Below are 19,144 nucleotides of genomic sequence, written 5' to 3'. Positions count from 1 at the left end.
GTCTATGGAAGGAACGTTCGATCTGTACCCTGATCTGGAACACCTGGTCATAAACAAAAACTAGAAGCAAATATGCGATTTGCAAGAAAATAACCTAGACTACAAAAATAATCAGAAATAAAAATAAAACTGTTTCCCCGGCAACGGCGCCAAATTTTGACAGGGTAAAGTCGTACCCCTAATCAAAAATAATTCCTAAGTCCTCTAACTAAAGCAGATAGAGAAGTAGGGTCGATCTCTACAGGGAAACAAGTCTTTTTACTCCTAATTAATTATTATAATCTAAATTATCTAAGTAACCAATATTTATATTCGAATAAGAAACTAAACTACTAAGATTGAGAATAGGGAGAAAACAATATATAAAAGGATCTAGGGCATAGGTTCACCAATAAATAATACTCCAGGGTAAAACATAGTAATCAATCATTGACATTGCATAAATAACGCGATTAACAGGCTCTCGCAATTTATTAATCAACATAGATCTAACAGGCTTTCGCAATTTACTAGATCTAAGTTCTTATTGAAAATAGCCTTTAATATCAAATCAACATCTGCTCGATTCATCAATTTAATATTGCTATACTTTTACAAGCCGCAATTGTAAAACGTTAAAACAATTCAATAAGAAATTATCATGCAATACCAATAATCAATAATAGTCAATCATCAATGCATCAATTAACCAGATTGTAAAGGGATTTCGCTACGTATTACAATCACACAATTAATTTACCGGTATTAAATCTCATCTCTCAAATCTCGACTTAACCATTTATAAATTAATCTGCCTATTGAAACTAGACCTAAACATCAACTCTCATCTTTCGAATCTCGAATCAATGTTGTCAAACTCATGCATAAAAGATAGGCCTAATCTAGTCACAGAGCATTAAATCAATCAATAGGAAATTAATCTAGCATTGTGACAAGGGAATAAACGTGTCGTCAATTGTCTATCCCTAGATCAAATAGAATTTATACAACCTAAACAAACCTAATACGAGTATAAGGCAAGCATAGGGGTCGAACCACAGAGAACGGATAAACACCACCAAATGTTATCGGCAATTAAGCTAGTTCGGAATAGGAGATAAATAAACTAAAGTCTAAAGATGCTAAAACAAGAAATAAAACATTAAGGCACCAAGGGAAATGAGTAGGTGAAGTTGACGCTTGACCATACAATAACAAAGTAGCATATCAATGGTAAACTAAACATGCATGAATATCGAAGTAAAGGGTCCAATCTAGCCGCCTTCCGGGGTCAATTGGCTTCTCCTAACATAGCCTCTATGTTTCCACATTAGAACCATATACTAGGAGGTACTATTAAATAACAATCGATAGTAATGAATCTCAACTAAGTCAACTTCCGTTACTTGTTAGTAAAGACTCATCTTTGATCAACTAACAATGTGCACTTGCAAGAAAGACCAAAGAATATCAAGCATGCAAAGACTTTAATCACCATTAACATAACCCCAACATTAAAAGCATGAACAATTAGCAACTACACCATCCCCACACCCTTGGCTAGGTGACTACTCACAAATCATGTTGAAAACAATATCAATCATCAAATCAATAAGCATCAGCATGATTAATAAGCAAAGAAGAAAAATAAAAGCAAATAAGCAAAATCAAAAACAAAGGTAAAGAGAAAGAGTAAGAGATTGCTCATTAATTGAAGATGAAGGTCTACAAAGGATTGAACAAGCTCCTTCTTCAAAATCCAAGTTCATTAATGAAGAAAACCACACTTTCTCTCTCTACCAATGAAGACTAATCCTAACCTAACCTAAAACTAATTAAAGAGTAGAATCGATAGTTATTCAATGTCCTCTCTAAATTACCCCAAAAATAGGTATATATACTAACTTAATAAAACTAGGAAAAATAGAAAAAGAAAATAAAATAAAATAAATTGAAAAGGAAAAGTAAAAAAAATCAGAAACTAAAATAAAAATAAAAATAAAAGAAAGAAAATAAGAAAAGGGAAAAGAAAAAGAAATAAAAATAAAATAAACCCACGGATCCCCACCAAAAACAATCAGACCCCCCATTTCCCCTTCTTCGATCTTCATGGCTGCTCTAATTTTTTTATCATCATACCACCATCATCAACCATTATCATTAAATCACCACCGTCAATCATCATCTCTTATCATTGAGCACCAATCAAGGCCGTTCGATCTTCATTAAACATCATGTGCGAGTCTCGTGAAATGGTTCGATCGAACCGATGGTTGGTTCAACCGAACTACGGGGTTGGTTCGGTCGAACCATGGGTATGTTCAACCACTCCTCTCCGAATAACAAAACCCCCAAAGTCTCTGACTCGATGTTCGGCCGAACTCTTATTGGTTTGCTCGAACTTGATTAATTTGTGATTTGCTCTGATTTTTGGGTCGATTGGGGGGGGGGCGAATTGCTTAATTGTTGCTGGTTGTTGACGGTGGTGTTGCTGTTACGGGGAGTTGGTGAGGGGCTGCTGTGGTCAGGTGGTGTGAGTGGAAGGAGGAGGTTAATTGGTGGCTGAAATTGAGTGGTTGTTGTGGTTGATTGTGGTGGCGGAGGAGGGGAAATGGAGGTGAGTGGTGGTGTGTGGTGTGCGCTGTTGCGGCTGGTGGTGCTGGTGTGTGTGGTGTTTGCGGGGTTGCAGCGTTGGTGGTCAGATGCGTTAGTGAAGGAGAGGGAATTGTGATGGTGGCTGTTACGGGGTGTTGGTGCGGATTGGAGCAGGGGAAATGGAGGTGAGTGGTGGTGTGGATTGGTGGTGGAAAGTGCTGTGGTTGCTGTTGTTGGTGGTGCAATTGCGGGGTGTTGAAGGTGGCATGGCTGGTGAGTGGATGTTGAGTGGCTGGTGAGGCTGCTGGTTTGTGTTGTGAAGGGGGCAGCAGTGGTGGTCATTGGTGGGCGGTGGTGCAGGGAGCAAGGGAACTGGTGTGGTGGAGGTTAAGGAGGTGGGGTGATGGATAAGAGGTGGGCAGCAGCCATCAAAGTAAAGAATTGCACACTTTCACTCGTCCCCGAACTCCGAACTCACTTGACATGAAACCCGGGACCCTAAACACAAAACCGAGGAGAAATCAAGACAAATAAAAATGAAATAAATAAATTAGGAATAAAATAAAGTAAAAGAGAAAAAGAGAAATAACACTAAACTAATAAAAATTAAATAAAACTATACAAGTAAATAAAATCAAATAAATAACAAAATAAACTTAAAACTAATAAAAACTAAACAAAAACTATACAAGCAAAGAAAGTGAAATAAAATAGACTCAAAACTAATTAAAATAAATAAAAGAAAATTATAATAATTTCAAGGAAAAATAAAGAACGAAATATAACAAATCAAAAGCAAATAAAATACGAAAATAAACTAATTCTAATAAAAACTACGAAAAGAACTAAAACACGACAAAATTACCAAAAAAACAAGAAATGTTATTAAGAGAAAACAAGAGAAAGAAAGGGAAAATAAGAGAAAATAAACGCGGAAAAGACTCTAAAACTACTCCTTAGGAGTGACATAAATGTCACTCATCACATTGATAATCAACAACAACAAATTACCCCTTCATATTATTTATGGATCCCCATAAACCCTAGAAATAAAACTACTTGCACATATTAAAAACTAAACTAATCAAAGCAATAAAATAAGTCATGATGAAAGGAATAAAATAAACAACTAAGATAAAGAGAAGAGAAATTGTTACCAAAATAAATCTGGAATTAAGAGTAGATTAAGAACAAAGGTTTAGGAGAAAGAAATATAAGAGAACAATTAAGAGAGTAAAGAAAGAGTAAAAAGAGAGAGAGAGTCAAGAGATCCCCATAAATCGTATTACGGAGGAGTATATATACTCCGTACAAAATCCTAAACTAAAACAAATTAAAACGACGCTAATCGTCTCCTAAGAAATATACGCGCCCGATCAGACGAGGCACCGCCCGATCGGGCGCGCCTTTTTGCTCTTAATACTAAACTCGCGCCCGGCCGGGCGCGTCACCGGGCGCCAGCCTTAGCTTCTCCCGCCCGGCCGGGCGCGCCTTCGGGCGCCAGCCTCTTTGGCCGGGCGGTTCACTTGGGCCACTATTTGGACTACGATTGGGCTCCAATTCTTCGGGCCAATCTGGGTTTCCTCTTCCGGTCTTGAATACTCGGTCCAAATGCCCCGGTATCACCTATACCGAGCCCTTAATCACCGGTTCGAATGGCTCTAACCGGCCCTGGGCTATGGAATCTGGTCGTGTTTCTCCAATGCTCGTGATTGCTCCAAAATATCTCGGGAAAATACTCCAAAAGCATAAATCCCTGCAAAAGTCAACCAAATCTACGAAAACACTAGAAAACACCAATTAGTAATAAAAGTGGCTCTAAAGTGCCAAAAACACTACTAATTATGACCAAGGGACGGGGGTAAAATACTATATAAAATAGACACATCACAACGTAAAGTGAAAGAGATTAAGCACAAAAACTCTTGAAACGTATATAAACATATGGGGGAGTTATGGGGTTTTAATTATATTTAACCATAGCTTCTAATGGGCAGGACATTCGTCACTTCATTAGCTCAGTACAGGGCGCTGTATTTTCTTTTTTATTATATGCGCAGGACGTTCGTCACTTCATGTGACATTTGCCTACCCAATTAGCTATCGGTGTAGTTTACCCCAATTCTTTGGAGCGGGAATTTGGTGGGAAACCCGTTCGATGCGCAATCAAATTAAATAAGCAATGTAATACCCCGTATTTTTTTAAACCCGTTTAATGAACTATTAATTTTGTTTTGACTTGAATACATCATAGTTTATTAATAATAAATATTATTATGCTTTAAAGTGACTCAAAAGAATTTTATTTAGTTTTATTTACGAAAATTATTTGGTTAAAATTATGTTTTTTTTTTATAAAAGATTTTGATATGCAAGCCGGGAATTTAGTATCCAAATATATGATTTTTCTACTTTGAGTATTTCTTTGCTCCAAGGCAAAGGACCTAAGTCCATTTCTTACTCCTAAAGCATGACCAAAGTCACAAACTTCCTTTACAAGCTTGAATACCTGACCTCCAAGTTGTTGACATCATACATGATGTCAATAGCATGACCTCATAAACTTCCTCTACAAGCTTGAATACTTGACCCCCAAGTTCTCAACTCTATAAATAGAACCAAAGTTTAGCCATTTTAATCCAAAAGTCTCTTGCTCTTAAGCTTCATCCTTCTTTTCTTCTTTCTTCCTCCCATTCTCGTACTACTTCACCCCGTATATGTTCCAGGCCATTTTTTAACCACTTACAATCATTTTTAGCCTTTTGTTTGAGACAAAGTTGTTCCTCTCAAAACATCCTTGAGGTTAGGCTCAAGAATCACCAAATTAGGAGTTATATACTATGAGATATGACTTCTGCAAGATCTGACTTCTTCTTTTCAACGTGAACCTTCCCGTGAGCTTTGCTACTATATATTGTTTTGCGGTTAGTCTTTCAAAACTAATATCTATATTCAATTTATGATTTTTTTTAAGGTTTCATATTTGATTCTTATTTAAAATACTCCATGTAATGTTTATTTAGGAGATAGTTCGTGGTTGTAAATCTAGGTGGAATGGTTGTAAAGATGAAGGTACGTACTCGTAGCTAGATCTTTAAATATGTGATTTTATACAAATGTGTTTTGTGTTTTGAATGATGAAATATGTTTGAATGTTGAACAAGGATTTATGAATGTTTATGAAATGAATATTGTGAAATGTTTTACTGTTTGATCTTTGGAAATAATTTCAATGTTCTAAAAGTTGTTTGTACACATACTTGAATTCAAATTCATTTTAAAGAGCAAATGTTGTTGAAATCCCATTCATGGGAATTGGAAGGTTGATTTATCACATATATATATTGGATTTTTATGACTCTCACTATGTGAAGATAAAATTGAAGACTATGGACTATGTATGACCTTGTCTTTCCCCTTGATAGCACTATGTAAGGAGTTACTAGCTTGGGGGGTGTGCACACTTAGGTGGAAAAATGGTTTACGAAAATATTGATCTTCCATTTCTATTGGAATCTATTTTGGGAAAGTCGTTGGTTTTGAAATGTGATAATTTTTGGAATGTTTCTAAACATTTCTTAATGTGATGTTTCTATTTATGGAAGGTTTGAATAAATGCTATTTATAAATGCTAAATCTTACGAAAGCATGCTTAATTAAATAACTTGATTTTACGTATCTAGCATTGGTATAGACTTAGCGTTTTGCTAATACGTATTTCTCTTTTGTTTTGGCTTGGCCCTACTTATCATTATGATAAGTAGATAGGTGATGATGACTCGACGTGATCTAAATGTGGCAATGGGGATGAAGGGCGATAATCATGTAGTCTAGGTTTCATGGTTGACGTTATGTATGGACAGTTCTCATATGGTTCAATTTTGAAAGCTATTATTACTATTATTATCAAAATATAAAAGTTAAGTATGTATTTTCTTCGCTGCAAGTCTCTGTTTTGAAAAGCCTTACGTAATCACATGCGCGGTAATGCTCCCAAGTTACTTCCTAAAGTTGGATTATTATTATTATTATTAGAGAGTAATTTGGGGGTGTTACAAGCAATTTATTTATCTATCTAATGGTTGGTTGTGTTGTGTGCTTGTAAAAAGGTTCAACAAGGTAAGTCGTGTATTGATAGGTTTAAAGCATGTTAGTGTGTACTATTTACGCTTATGTACTCAGCATTGTTGATTGTGTGTTATATGTTTGTTTGACTTTGTCTCTATCTTGGCCCTACGACGACCCATTTCTAAGGGTGAGTAGGGTGGACAAAGTGAAGTGAACCTTTTCAGGTAATGAAGCACATTCATGATGGGCATGAGTGAAGAGCGAATCATATTTAGTTTTCCATAAGAATATGATATGGTTTATTGCTTTGATTATCGTGTATTTTGCATGTGAGACTAATGCAAAGGTTTTAACTATTTAAATCGGTTTTATTAAGGGCCTATAATGGTTCCAAGTTGTAGGTTGACTTTGTTTGACTTTACTTTCGTTTGGTTTGGCTTTTCAAGTTGACTTATTTTAAATGGTTTTTAAAGATAGTTTTGCGCTGTGTGTCTTTGATAATCGTCTTAGCCGTTGTCACGGTGGTGGTAACGTTTTAGAATTTCCTATTTCGTATTGAAAAAGAGCAAAACATGTATTTTAAAGGAAAGAAATTTCTAGGGTGTTACAAACCGGTTGGTGAAAGGAGCTACTCATTTGACAGATATAGATGTTGTTCTATGTGATGCAATGAACTTGGGTTCAGCTTTCGAACAAGTGAGCTGGTCACATGTTTACAGGGAAGGGAACGAAGTGGCTCACAACCTTGCAAGATTTATTCCATATGATGTAGAGCAAATTTGAGAGAATAGTGTTCTTTTAGAGATCTCCCCTTATGTACACATGGATACTCTTATTTTGAATGATTAATCTTTGTTCGTCCTTTTAAAAAAAAAACCCATTTTTTAGGCCTGGACGATCCCCCGAGTTAGTGCATTATTTCTATTATTAATATTTGTATTAAATAGCATGTAATGGCTAAAACCTTTTAGTTTAAACTTAAGGTGGTGAATTCAAATCATCCGATCCAATCCAATCCAACCCAATCCGACCCAACTCAAATGACTCTGAAACCAGATAGCCTTAATTAAGCAGAGGCCAAAGCCCATAAACAATGGTGAAAACAAAGCAGCCCACACTTCCACAGTAGTATGTAAACGTGGCCAATTTATGGATCACCAAATACTTGTTGGTTCTAAGTATATCAAGTTTCGGTTTCCTTCTTGTTCTTCACGATATTCTACAACTTAGTTACAGTTAAATATTAATCCAACCATTTTCTTACAATCCCAGAAATAATTGGAATCTGCTCAGAAATAATCTGATTTGTTGGAAATTTGGAGGGGTTTGTGAATGATCAATTAATAATTTGATTTGGGGAAAATAATCCAATTTAAAAATTGGAAATCGAAGAAATGAGGAATGAATGGAGAAGAAGATTGGGAAATGTGAGGTCTTTCGTGGGAAATGCGACGGGAGGTTTACGAGGTGGTTCCAATTTTGCAGCTTGGATAGTAGCTGGTACTATGGCCTATTTTCTCTGGATTAAACCTTCTCAAGAACTCAAGCGTCAACAGGAGGTATCATTCTCTTTTCGATTTGATAATCACGCGTTGATTAGTGTAATTCATTGTCCCATAACCATTTTTTGGTATTTTATCTAGTAAGAAGATATTCGTGGTAAAATCACACGTTGATCATTGTTGTGGACATGTAGGAAGATATTCGTGACAGAATCATGTGTTGATTAGTGCTTAAGATGAACCCATAAGATAAAATCATGTATCAATTAGTGTTAATGATGGAACTGTAATAATTTTTGTGGGTATTTTTTGTCTGATAAGAAGATATTCGTGGTAAAATCACTGTATCAATTAGTGTTATTGATGGACATTTAGTAAGATATATGTAACAAAATCATGCGTTGATTAGTTTTATTGATGAACCTTGATGGACATGTAGTAATATATTCGTGACAAAATCATACAATGATTAGTGTTATTGATGCCTGTAAGATATCCGTGATAAAACCATGCGTCAATTAGTGTTATTAATGGACCTGTAATCATATTTGTTTTGGGTAATTCATCAACTAGGAAAAGGCTGCACTTGCTGCTGCAAAGCCGGATCCTTACAGGTACATTGAGAAGCGGAAACCCATGCCTGATCCTCAGGTAGTTCTTCTGATTTCGCCCTTCCATTTTTCTCCATTTATTTGGTAGTAAAACTAGTGTTGATTATGGTTTTTTTGGGTGGTGGATTAATGCAGGAAACTGGGTTAAGATACGGAAACAAGAATAAAGCCAAGGATTCTGTGAATGGGGATAGTTGATACTGTTACAAAATGAAGTAGTAACTTTTGCTGGTGTTCTTAGGTTAGCCAGTTTATTTTTGTGAATCTATACACGATGGTTTACTGAGTGGATCATGCATATTCGATATCTAATTTTGAATGTAGCTTATAGAGGCCCTTGGTGTTTTACTGATTAAATTTATGTTGTGTGTGAAAGTTATTTTCGGTATCCTGATGGGGAGAATCGTGAGATTTAATTTATACATCATGGAATAGAATAAAAAAAAAAAAAACTGACATTTTATTCACGCTTTTATGGTAATTTTGTTAATATCTTGTGTATGTTTCCATGTAAGACTGTACCATTCCACATGTTATAAGTTGCCAAATGCAGTAATCAGGCTTGGGCTGTGTGGAGAGAAACATTTTTAGCGCTATATTACATGAAATTCGGACTCATTAGATGTGGTGTTTGTGCTGTTCATTAGTTGGTTTTACTCTTATATTTCAGTTATCGGGCTTGTTTGAGGTGTTGCATGTGTGTTGGGCACAAACTATGGCAACATATTGGAGTGCTGGTGTTATATAGTCTTGGTATACTGTACTCCTTTAACAATGGACTTTCTATCCTTCAGCATGAAGCTAAATTATTGGTAGTCACCTTTGAACAATAAAGTAGGGCTCTAATTATTTTTCTACTGAGTATAGACATTTGACTACAGAACTCAGCAATTATTATGGAGAACCATGATAGTCACATGGTAACTGTATGTTTTTCAGCTACCTAAGTAAATAAGTGGGCTTATACATTCCTATTGGAATGTCTCCATATCATTTCTGTGAGGAGTTTACATATCTTTGGAAAAACTAATGTGGAGTTAATTTGTGTTTATTTCATAATATCTCTAAGGCTACAAGTCTTTTATGTAAGTTTTGGGAGAACAAAAAGAATAGCAATTTTATTGTGATAGGTTTTATGGTTTGACAGAAATAATAGAATTTCCTGCTATGGATTTTAGCTTTATAGGTCAGGACTCTGGAGGCTTTTGCTGCCTTAATAAAGAATTGAATTGTCCCCCCCCCCCCCCCCCCCCACCCCCCAAAAAAAAAAAAAAGAAAAAAAGAAAAAAAGAAAAGAGAATCGAGTTAGTTATGAAAAATCAATTATGATGCTCTCTCAAAAGTATTTTTTCTTGGTGGTGTTTGTGTTGGATCGGACACTAAAACCTATATGTTGCAAGGGCAATTGCATACTTGTTAATAATAATAATAATAATAATAATAATAATAATAATAATAATAATAATAATAATAATAATAATAATAATAACAACAACAACAACAACAACAACAACAACAACAATAATAATAAAAAAAAAAAAAGTTTAATAGGATAATAGGTGCTAAGAAATCAGCTCCACTGCTTAGTCGTCATAAAACTACCCGGTAGAGGGGTTAGGTTCTTTTGTGATTGATTAAAGAAAGTTGTTAAAGCCATATCTGTTTTGGAAAAGAAGCTTAATTATTCCAGCGTCTTTCACCCAGCATTATTGCTATGTGCCTGATTGAAATATTAGATATTTTCTAACAGTAGTTAGACTCAATCTTTAGTTGCTATGATGGCAAGCTAAAGTATTTTGCAGCCTTGTTCTGTACCTGCAAAAACGAAAGCCCTATGGAATTTATTCTTCATATAAGATATCATGGGGAATTAAAATAATTCTGGTGGAGCACCGAAGTGATATGATGTTAAAGATTCTGAAATCGTATCTTAGGAAACCTCATATTTTCCATGGCTTGAAGTCCTGAAGGTTTTTCTTGCAAATGGTTTGAATCTACTTACTATTATGGAACAATTTGTGTGTAGTTTGTTGAAGAGATTCTATCTGTCTTTGTTCTCAAATTGATCAGAATAATGAAGTGGGCTTATACATTTGGGCTGCTGGGATGATTTCATGGCATTTACAATATTATGAGCTGTTTACATATCTTTGGAAAAATTTGTTTGGAATTATGGGAATACTGTGGATCATTAGTTGTTATTTTTTTTTTTTGGTTATACACTTTTGCATATATGAACGGCTGCAAGTCTTTTATGTAATTTTTGAGAGGAATAAGGGAATATAATTTGTGGTGATAGCGAGAAATGGTAAGATTTTCAGTGTACTATTTTTGGTTTTGTGGTAAGAGAGAAATGGTAAGATTTTCGGCTATGGTCCTATGGAGTTATAGCCTATAGGTCGTTCTGAAGGCTTAAAGGGACAATGTGGCACACCTTGTGTTGCCGTTATTGTATGAGACTAGGGTGTTTTTGTGGTTGCTTTTTTGAACCGAAACAATATCTTTTCTCCTTTGGGGTGATGTGATGTAAAATGTGAGTATGTGAATGCCATGCTGTATTTTTTATTCAGTTTCTTCTAAACAGCCCTTGCCCCATGCTTTCCTTTTTTTTTTTTTTTTTTTTTTTTTTTATTACCCTGTTTCTTCCAACTGTTTAAGAGTTTCTGGATAGTGCAAGAAAGCAAAGGTTTTATGGAGAATGGGTTTCTGCCTTTCATCCTTTGAAAGATAGCCTAGAGCAGCTGAACTTTTCAGTGATTGATTAAACAAAAGTTGCTGAACCTTTAAGTTACTTTGACTAGTAATTAATCTGTCTAGTGACGTTTTTTTTATAAAAGAAAAAAATTAGCTACTTAGTCAGAGAACCTAAACTATTTAGCTTATTTCTATCTGCTTACTGTAAAAATTAGCTACTTTCCAACAGTAGCTAAAGTCAATTATGATTGCTGAAATGTCTAGCCTCCATTTTCCAAAAGTAGCCAAAAGTTCCAGCAACTTTGCTCTGCACCTTTAGTAAAAAGGCCTATGGTATCTGTTTTGTCTATGGACCATAATGAAAAGATGTAATACATCTGGTGGAGCACCAAAGTGAGATTTAAAAAAGATTTTCTTAACCCTTTTGTGTGACTTTGGGGCTTATTTTGAAGATACTTTGACTCTAGATACAGTTATGGAACAAACTGTGTGTGAACTGTGAAGTCATTGGATAATGACCAGGTTTAAATAGCCCCTCTTGTACAGGATAATGTACTTGTTTGTACTCGCTTCTATTACAATGGAGATTGTTTTGTTGAATTATTTATTAGGAGTTAGAATTCACATGCTGTTCAAGATGTCTAGACTACATTGCTCTTGATGGTTGAGAATTTCACACATACTTTGAATGTAACTTGTACATCGAAATGGGCCTTGTGCTTCGTATTTCAAATTGCTGGAAAGTTTAAAATGGAAATACCTTGACTTCTTTTGTTTTCAGAGTCTGAAAAAGTCAAATATTGTCTAAAACTGTGGGCTATAAATCTATAATACACGAAATCGGACCAATTTCGAAGGTTTCGGAACCTAGTGTTGAAAGCTATTAGGATTGTAGGGGATGCGGTGGATGCATCTTAGGGTCATATAATGTTGCTTGGAATCATATATGATCACTAGTCGGTTATATAAAGTACCTTGGTGGCCTTGAGTGATGAACGGAGATGTAAGTTGTAAACAGTTAAATTAAAGACAAAGTGAACGTTTTCAACCACCCAAATGAGAAATTGAGAAGCACCCTAAACTAACCTTTTTTGGGTCCGAAGATGTTGAAAGTTTTCCGAAATTGAATAATCCACGCTTTCAAGCCAATTTTGGGAAATTTTTAAAAAAATTGAATTGAATGCATAGGGAGTCATCAATGGTCATAGAAGTTTGTTTGAAATTGTAAGTCGTAACAAGCCTACCAATAAGTTTATAAAGTCATGAGAATTAGTTTAGTTCAACTGTGTGGTATTTTGGAATCATGTTGCATTGGTATTGAACAGTTGTAAGTCATGGTTTCAATAATCCCAACTTGGCATTCCGAGGTCTTATTAGGTGTCGGGCATTCTTCATTTTCATTGGGGTTGTTGATTGTTCCCAAATTCATTACTTACCATAACATTTCATTGTGCTGTTGATTTTATATTATATATACTAATATACTATAAGAGAAAGTTTTGCATTTAGTAGGTTAAGAGACTGATGTCTTTCCTGTGAGGTTGGTTGTAGTAATGCCTAGCCTTCAAGTTAAAGATCCATTTTGAGAAGACACTAACTAAACATTTAGTTCTGGATTATTTAGTTCTGGATTATTTTGTTTCTATCAGATATGGACGGCTACAAGGATCCCACAAGATTGGAGGAAGAGCACCTTGGTCCCGGTTTATAAAAACAAAGGAGACGCTCAAGATTGTTCTAACTATCGAGGAATTAAGCTTATGAGCCATACTATGAAGTTGTGGGAAAGGGTGATTGAACAAAGGTTGAGGGCATGCACAAGCATTTCAGATAACCAATTTGGTTTTATGCCTGGGAGATCTACTATGGAGGCAATCCATTTGATAAGACAAATGATGGAGTTTTATAGGGTAAAGAAGAAAGATCTTCATATGGTCTTTATTGATTTAGAGAAGGCATATGACAAGGTGCCAAGAGAGATACTTTGGTGGGCAATGTTGAAGAAAGGTATCCCACGAAGGTATGTAGACCTAGTTAAGGATATGTATCGGGATGTGTCAACAAATGTGAGGACATGCGGAGGGTTGACAAAAGATTTCCCTATTACAATCGGATTGCATCAAGGGTCTGCATTAAGCCCTTTTCTTTTTGCAACGGTTCTAGATGAATTAACTAGACCAATTCAAGATGAGGTTCCATGGTGTATGCTGTTCGCAGATGATATCGTTTTGGTGGATGAGACTAAGGATGGGGTTAATGTCAAGTTGGAGCAATGGAGGCAAAGGTTGGAATCTAGAGGGTTTAAGCTAAGTCGGAGTAAGACTGAATATTTGGCATGTCGTTTTGGCACTCAGAGGGGGACAAGCAATGAAGTGGTGAGTTTGGATGGAAAGGATTTGACCATGAGTGAATGTTTTAAGTACCTAGGGTCGATCATCCAGAAGAATGGTGACATTGATCAAGACGTGACCCACAGGATTAAGTCAGGGTGGCTTAAATGGAGAGCGGCCACGGGAGTGTTATGCGACCGCAGCATTCCCTTAAAGTTGAAGGGAAAATTCTACAGGACTGCCATAAGACCAGTGTTGCTCTATGGTACAGAATGTTGGGCTTCTAAGAAAGAGCATATTAAAAAGATGGAGGTTACGGAAATGCGCATGTTAAGGTGGATGTGTGGAAACACTTTAAGAGATAGAATCAGAAATGAGGTTATTCGCAAGAAAGTAGGTGTGGCGGGCATTGTAGATAAATTAAGGGAAAATCGTCTGCGTTGGTTTGGACATGTAAGACGGAGACCCGAGGGTGCACCGGTGCGAAGAGTGGAAGAGTGGGACCATGGAGGGATTAAACGAGGAAGAGGGAGACCAAAGATGACTTGGTTGGAAGGAGTGAGGAAGGATATGAAGTGCATGGATTTACGTGAGGATGAAGTTTTGGATCGTAAGGGATGGAGGAGAAAGATTTATGTTGATGACTACACGGAATAATCAAATTTGGTTCATGTTAGCCGACCCCACTTTTGGGATTAAGGCTTTGATTGATTGATTGATTGATTGATTGATTGATCATTGATCTTGTTTGTTTGTTTATCAGAGATGCTTCTGTTTTCTATTTAAGGTGAGATAGTGGACAGGTCTTGTAGATGGCATGATAGGAAATATTCAAAATAACCAATCTTTACAGGTTTTGAGAGGTTGATATTATTGAGTGCTAATTTTGAGCAATTGATATTCTCGTGATCTTGTGTATAGAAGTGTGTTGTCAGATTCCAGCTTTGGGTTTGGTTTGGCATCTGTAAGAATGTCTTTAGTAAAAAAAAAAAGGTTGGTTTAGAAGGTTTCTCTTCTCTTCCTGTGGTTTGATATCACTTCATGTCACTTGAGTCTTTTCTCGGTTTCTAACCTGATTTAGACTTCTCTTCCAAGAACTTTTTGTTAGTTTGACATTTTTATTAGAAGTTCCTGTCTAGCTCTCATTAATTTGGTGTTAGCAAGGATGTAGAGGGGGAGTTCAGTGTTGTCCACTTCTATGCACTTTTATATAAAAGATGCAAAGTAATGATTTTCGTCATCCTTTTGCAATGATATGAATCTTTTTCACCTTTCAATATTTATTACTCTCCTCACACTAGAATCCAAAAGTGACAAATATGTATGTAATCAGCAGTTATAGTCCTTTTCAAGTATAGACTAGGATGAACCCCAGCCCCTACTTCTTTGTTTGATGAGAAGGTGAATTACTTTCAATATGAACTCTGCCTCCCCATTTCATCATTTCTATGATTTTAGCTTCAACAATTTTTTATAATGGTTGGTGGTGTATGGTAATTTTGTCGAGGACTTCAAGTCCCTCTTAGTTGGGTGAATGTTGTTGATTGACATTTACTAGATTTTTACCCAAAAATTACCTATATATACGTTTTTTTATTTTTACTTCTAAAAAACTGTTATTTAAACTGTAGGAATCCCCCCCCCCCCCCCCAAATTGTTTTTCTTCTTCCCCCTGCAGTCACCCCCTTTCTTAAGCTATGGTTGTGGAACCTTGCATATTGTTTTATCTGCAAGTGCAAAAAACTTGAGTTGAATGGCGTTATTGGGTTGAATGAAAGGTTAGAAATGAGCGCTTGGGCCCTTGGCAGTCTATTTGAGAGATGGGGTGGGGTGGGAGCTGCTTAATTTAAGTTTGTAGTGCTCTTACGAGACTAAGAAGATTCTGGCTTATGGTTGATTGTGGATTTGGTGAGATGAATGGAGAATGGAAATGAAATTAAGGCTTTTGCTGATTTTTATCCGGTGTTGTATAATTGTGACTTGGTGACTGAGATGAGCTTCTAGGAAGAAATTTCTGTATTCCTGTATATGTTGGACATGGGGATGCAATGATTCCTTTTTAGTATTGCAGCATAGTTGAGTTGCTTTTTGTTTTGCATTGTTAGAGTGACCTTAATCTCACAAGTATATTATGTATGCACGAATTGATGTGGAGATGGAGAAAATGCAAAATAGCCTTAAACCATCTTCAATTTCATTTTTATTAGTGTATATTCTTAGCCTTCTAATAAGGTTTTGCTTCTTATGTTTGAAACGTTTGTGAACCTCATAAATATGCTCACACTTGTTGAATTCTGATAATATTGTGGCTGGTATATCAGTATATGACCTTTTTTTTTCTTTATGACTTTGGACTGGCAACTCGATATCTGCCACTTAACATCTGATGCACATAAAATTCTGGAGTCTGTTCACAGGCAGAAACCAAGTAAACCTGTTTTGGCTCCTGTCTTCATATGTTGATCCTGTTTATACATAGCCACAGGCCCACAGCTGTTGTTGTGTCCTTGAAGGTTGGATCGGGAGGGCATAAAGCTTGTCAGTGGGATTTTAGTCATTGGTTATGCAACTGGAACTATGTTTTGGGGTTTTCTCCTTGATAAGTTTAGTATTGGAAGGCTCTTGTTGCCTTTCGTAGAGATATCTGGGAATTTATTGATCATCTTCCCTCTGCAAAATAAGTTATTGTTAGAAGTGGTTTTTTTATTTTATATATATATTTTTTATTTTTAACTATAATTGTTAGCCTGACTGCTAAATAAAGGATGTTACTTGTCGAGTTAATAGGTGGTATAGATGCCAATATATTCCGTAGCAATTACTTCCAAGTAATTGAAAGGGCAGGGTTGGAGGGAGATTTAAAAGTTAAAACCTTTTTTTTTTTTTTTGAAATCATAATTACTCTCTCTTATTGTGTGTAAGTTCAACACTAAAGTAGGAGTATAAGATATGAAAAAAAGGAACAAAAAAAGCAGGTTAATTGAAGAAAAGGGAAAGTTGCACACGAAAACAGAAACAGGTTCACATGCTTATGGAGGCATGAACCCTGCTGATGCTGAAGGTGAATATGTGTCCCTACTCCCTTGTGATGATGGAATGAGAATGATTGAAAATTGAGAATTGAGAATACCCTGGTGGCATTGCGGCATTATGGACAGTCTAAACATTTTGAGAGATATTAGGACCCCTATTTGCGGCTCGATGTTTACCCTACTGTCAAAAAAATTTGTCACAGCTGTTGGGAAACCCTAGTCTTAAGATTACAACTTTAGGATATCAATCTTTAGGATGTTTGCATATCTGCATCTTTATTAGATGATGTTAAATCATGTTCTAAATAGGCGGTGTATATTGTGTTCCGGACGAACAGGAGTGGATCTCACTATAGCTGTGTTCCGGACTAACAGGAGTGGATCTCACTGTAGCTATGTTCTTGATGTTATCATTTTATACTTGTATGTGCAGTGTTATGTACATATAGCAGACCTACCCCTCTCATTGTATGTGCATCACCATGCAATAGAAGCTGACCAACCCACTCTCATTGTATGTTCAATATTGTATGCCATTCCTATGCTACCATATTGCAGGCCAAGCATCTGCACAATGGAGGATCCTAACACGCGTGGCTGATTTGTACGTGTGGGCTCTAATTTCGCAAGTAACTGAAACTGTAGTGTTCATTTATATAAGACAACACGACACGAGTGGTATTTGCATCAGACTGAAACTGTAGAAGGGTTGGCTACTGAAAAGTGGAAACACGGAAATTACGGTTATAGTAGAGGGGTAGAAGCAATGCATGATGATGAAATTCAAAGGGCATTAGGTATCTCCTAATGATGGTAGTTAATGATGATTAAAATAGCCAATTAGGAAGATGCAAAGTCAAGAGGATACCCCCACCTGATTACACTTCCGCATACGACAAAGTAAAAAAATAGGGACTGCTTAAAAAGTTGGTTTATAAAAATGTGCAAAGTAAACCAAATCACAGGGATTCATTTTGTCGGACAACATGCATCGCCACTTGTGTAGTTTTATTCATTGCCGCTGCGCCTTAATAGTATACTCATCCGGTCATCCCATATGCTCCTTTATTTATCGTTTCCGAGGCTGATGGACGAGATATGATTGAATGAATTTGTGCGTGATTTTGTCATAAATTTTCAACATAATTTCATTTAAAGAAGCATGTTTAATGAATTAATGCTTATTCTCAAGCCTTTATATTGTACACTAGTTATTGGGTTAATGTATCAAGGCCATATTATATGTTAACATAGGTTGTTAATTTGTTATATATACTTGGGAATGCAGTAATATAACACAAGGAAAATTCATTCTTGACATATTATTGGAGCCTAAATTCCAAAAACCCTAAACTCTAAATTTTTAAATATTGTGTTGGATTATTTTAAAAAATGAGACAATATTTTAATAACGGTGAAGACGAAAATTCCAGAGTTATTATGGCTTTGGATGGATGCTAAAACTTATGGTAAAACCCAGTTACTTTGTACTAGTGCTTTCAAGTCTAAACCTGATTTGTTTCCCACACTTGGAAGGCGTGGCACCTCACTGTCTTTAAAGTCAAATTTAACCCCATCTACAAGTCTTGTCTCAAGATCTCTCCTCTTTCCCCTTTCAACATTCCAAAACCAATCTCTAAAAATAGTATGGTTAATTATGTGTGTTACGGATTATTTATTATTTTGGCATATTAGATGTGATAATTCGAATAATTCCAAAGCTTGCATTATATGATGAAGACTATGACCCTTATCCAAGGCCTTGCTCCATGCCTATCTATAATCCAATATGGCAGGCCAGCTTACTTAAAGTGTAGGAAAGGTACATAGTACATTCACTTTATTATAGGGGACTTTAACGACTACTATCTCGGTATCTCCGTCCTTACTAAAATTGCACTATCAATAACAGCAAAAGTTTAGTCTAAAAATAATTTAGGATCAGTTAACAATAATTGTACGATAATATAAAAAAAAAAAAAAATTTAAAAAAACGGACATAACAAAACCATTATATACAAGAGTTTGGAAAAAGGTGAGTTAAGTGAGTAAACAAAATAACACTTAATGAAAAAGGGGGAGTTTTGAAAGAAAATCAAATATTATTCAAAAAAAATTAAAAATCTAAGATTTGAGAAAACTTTAACAAAGGAAAACAACACAGTTCATACTAAAATTGCATCAAATATTAAATAAATGTTTTACTTTATTTGATCCAGTCTTTTATGGTATAATTTCACTCCCCCCAAACCACCATTATACAAGTATAACTACAACAAAAGCTGAAAATATAAATTTCAAGTAAGCTAAGACTTTATTGAAGTATAACTACA

General features: G+C 35.7%; 1 protein-coding gene and 1 long non-coding RNA gene across 2 annotated transcripts; both read left to right on the top strand.

Moving 5' to 3' along the window:
• The first annotated feature begins 5,399 nt into the window (after window positions 1-5,399).
• LOC145640746 (uncharacterized) lies at window positions 5,400-6,982 on the top strand. Its single transcript, XR_014114966.1, has 3 exons — window positions 5,400-5,498; window positions 5,598-5,646; window positions 6,339-6,982. It is a non-coding gene; the product is annotated as an uncharacterized LOC145640746 (long non-coding RNA).
• Window positions 6,983-7,797: 815 nt separating this feature from the next.
• On the top strand, window positions 7,798-9,229 carry LOC145640745 (uncharacterized). Its single transcript, XM_081691977.1, has 3 exons — window positions 7,798-8,201; window positions 8,718-8,795; window positions 8,891-9,229. Exons 1-3 carry the CDS (start codon window positions 8,037-8,039, stop codon window positions 8,951-8,953), a joined length of 306 nt encoding a protein of 101 aa, XP_081548103.1. The 5' UTR covers window positions 7,798-8,036; the 3' UTR covers window positions 8,954-9,229.
• Window positions 9,230-19,144: the final 9,915 nt, after the last annotated feature.

This window comes from Chenopodium album, chromosome 7, assembly GCF_948465745.1.
Source record: "Chenopodium album chromosome 7, dcCheAlbu1.1, whole genome shotgun sequence".
NCBI classification, from domain to species: domain Eukaryota; kingdom Viridiplantae; phylum Streptophyta; class Magnoliopsida; order Caryophyllales; family Amaranthaceae; genus Chenopodium; species Chenopodium album.
The sequence above is the reverse complement of the archived record's forward strand: the minus strand, read 5'-3'. Positions and strand labels throughout refer to the sequence as shown.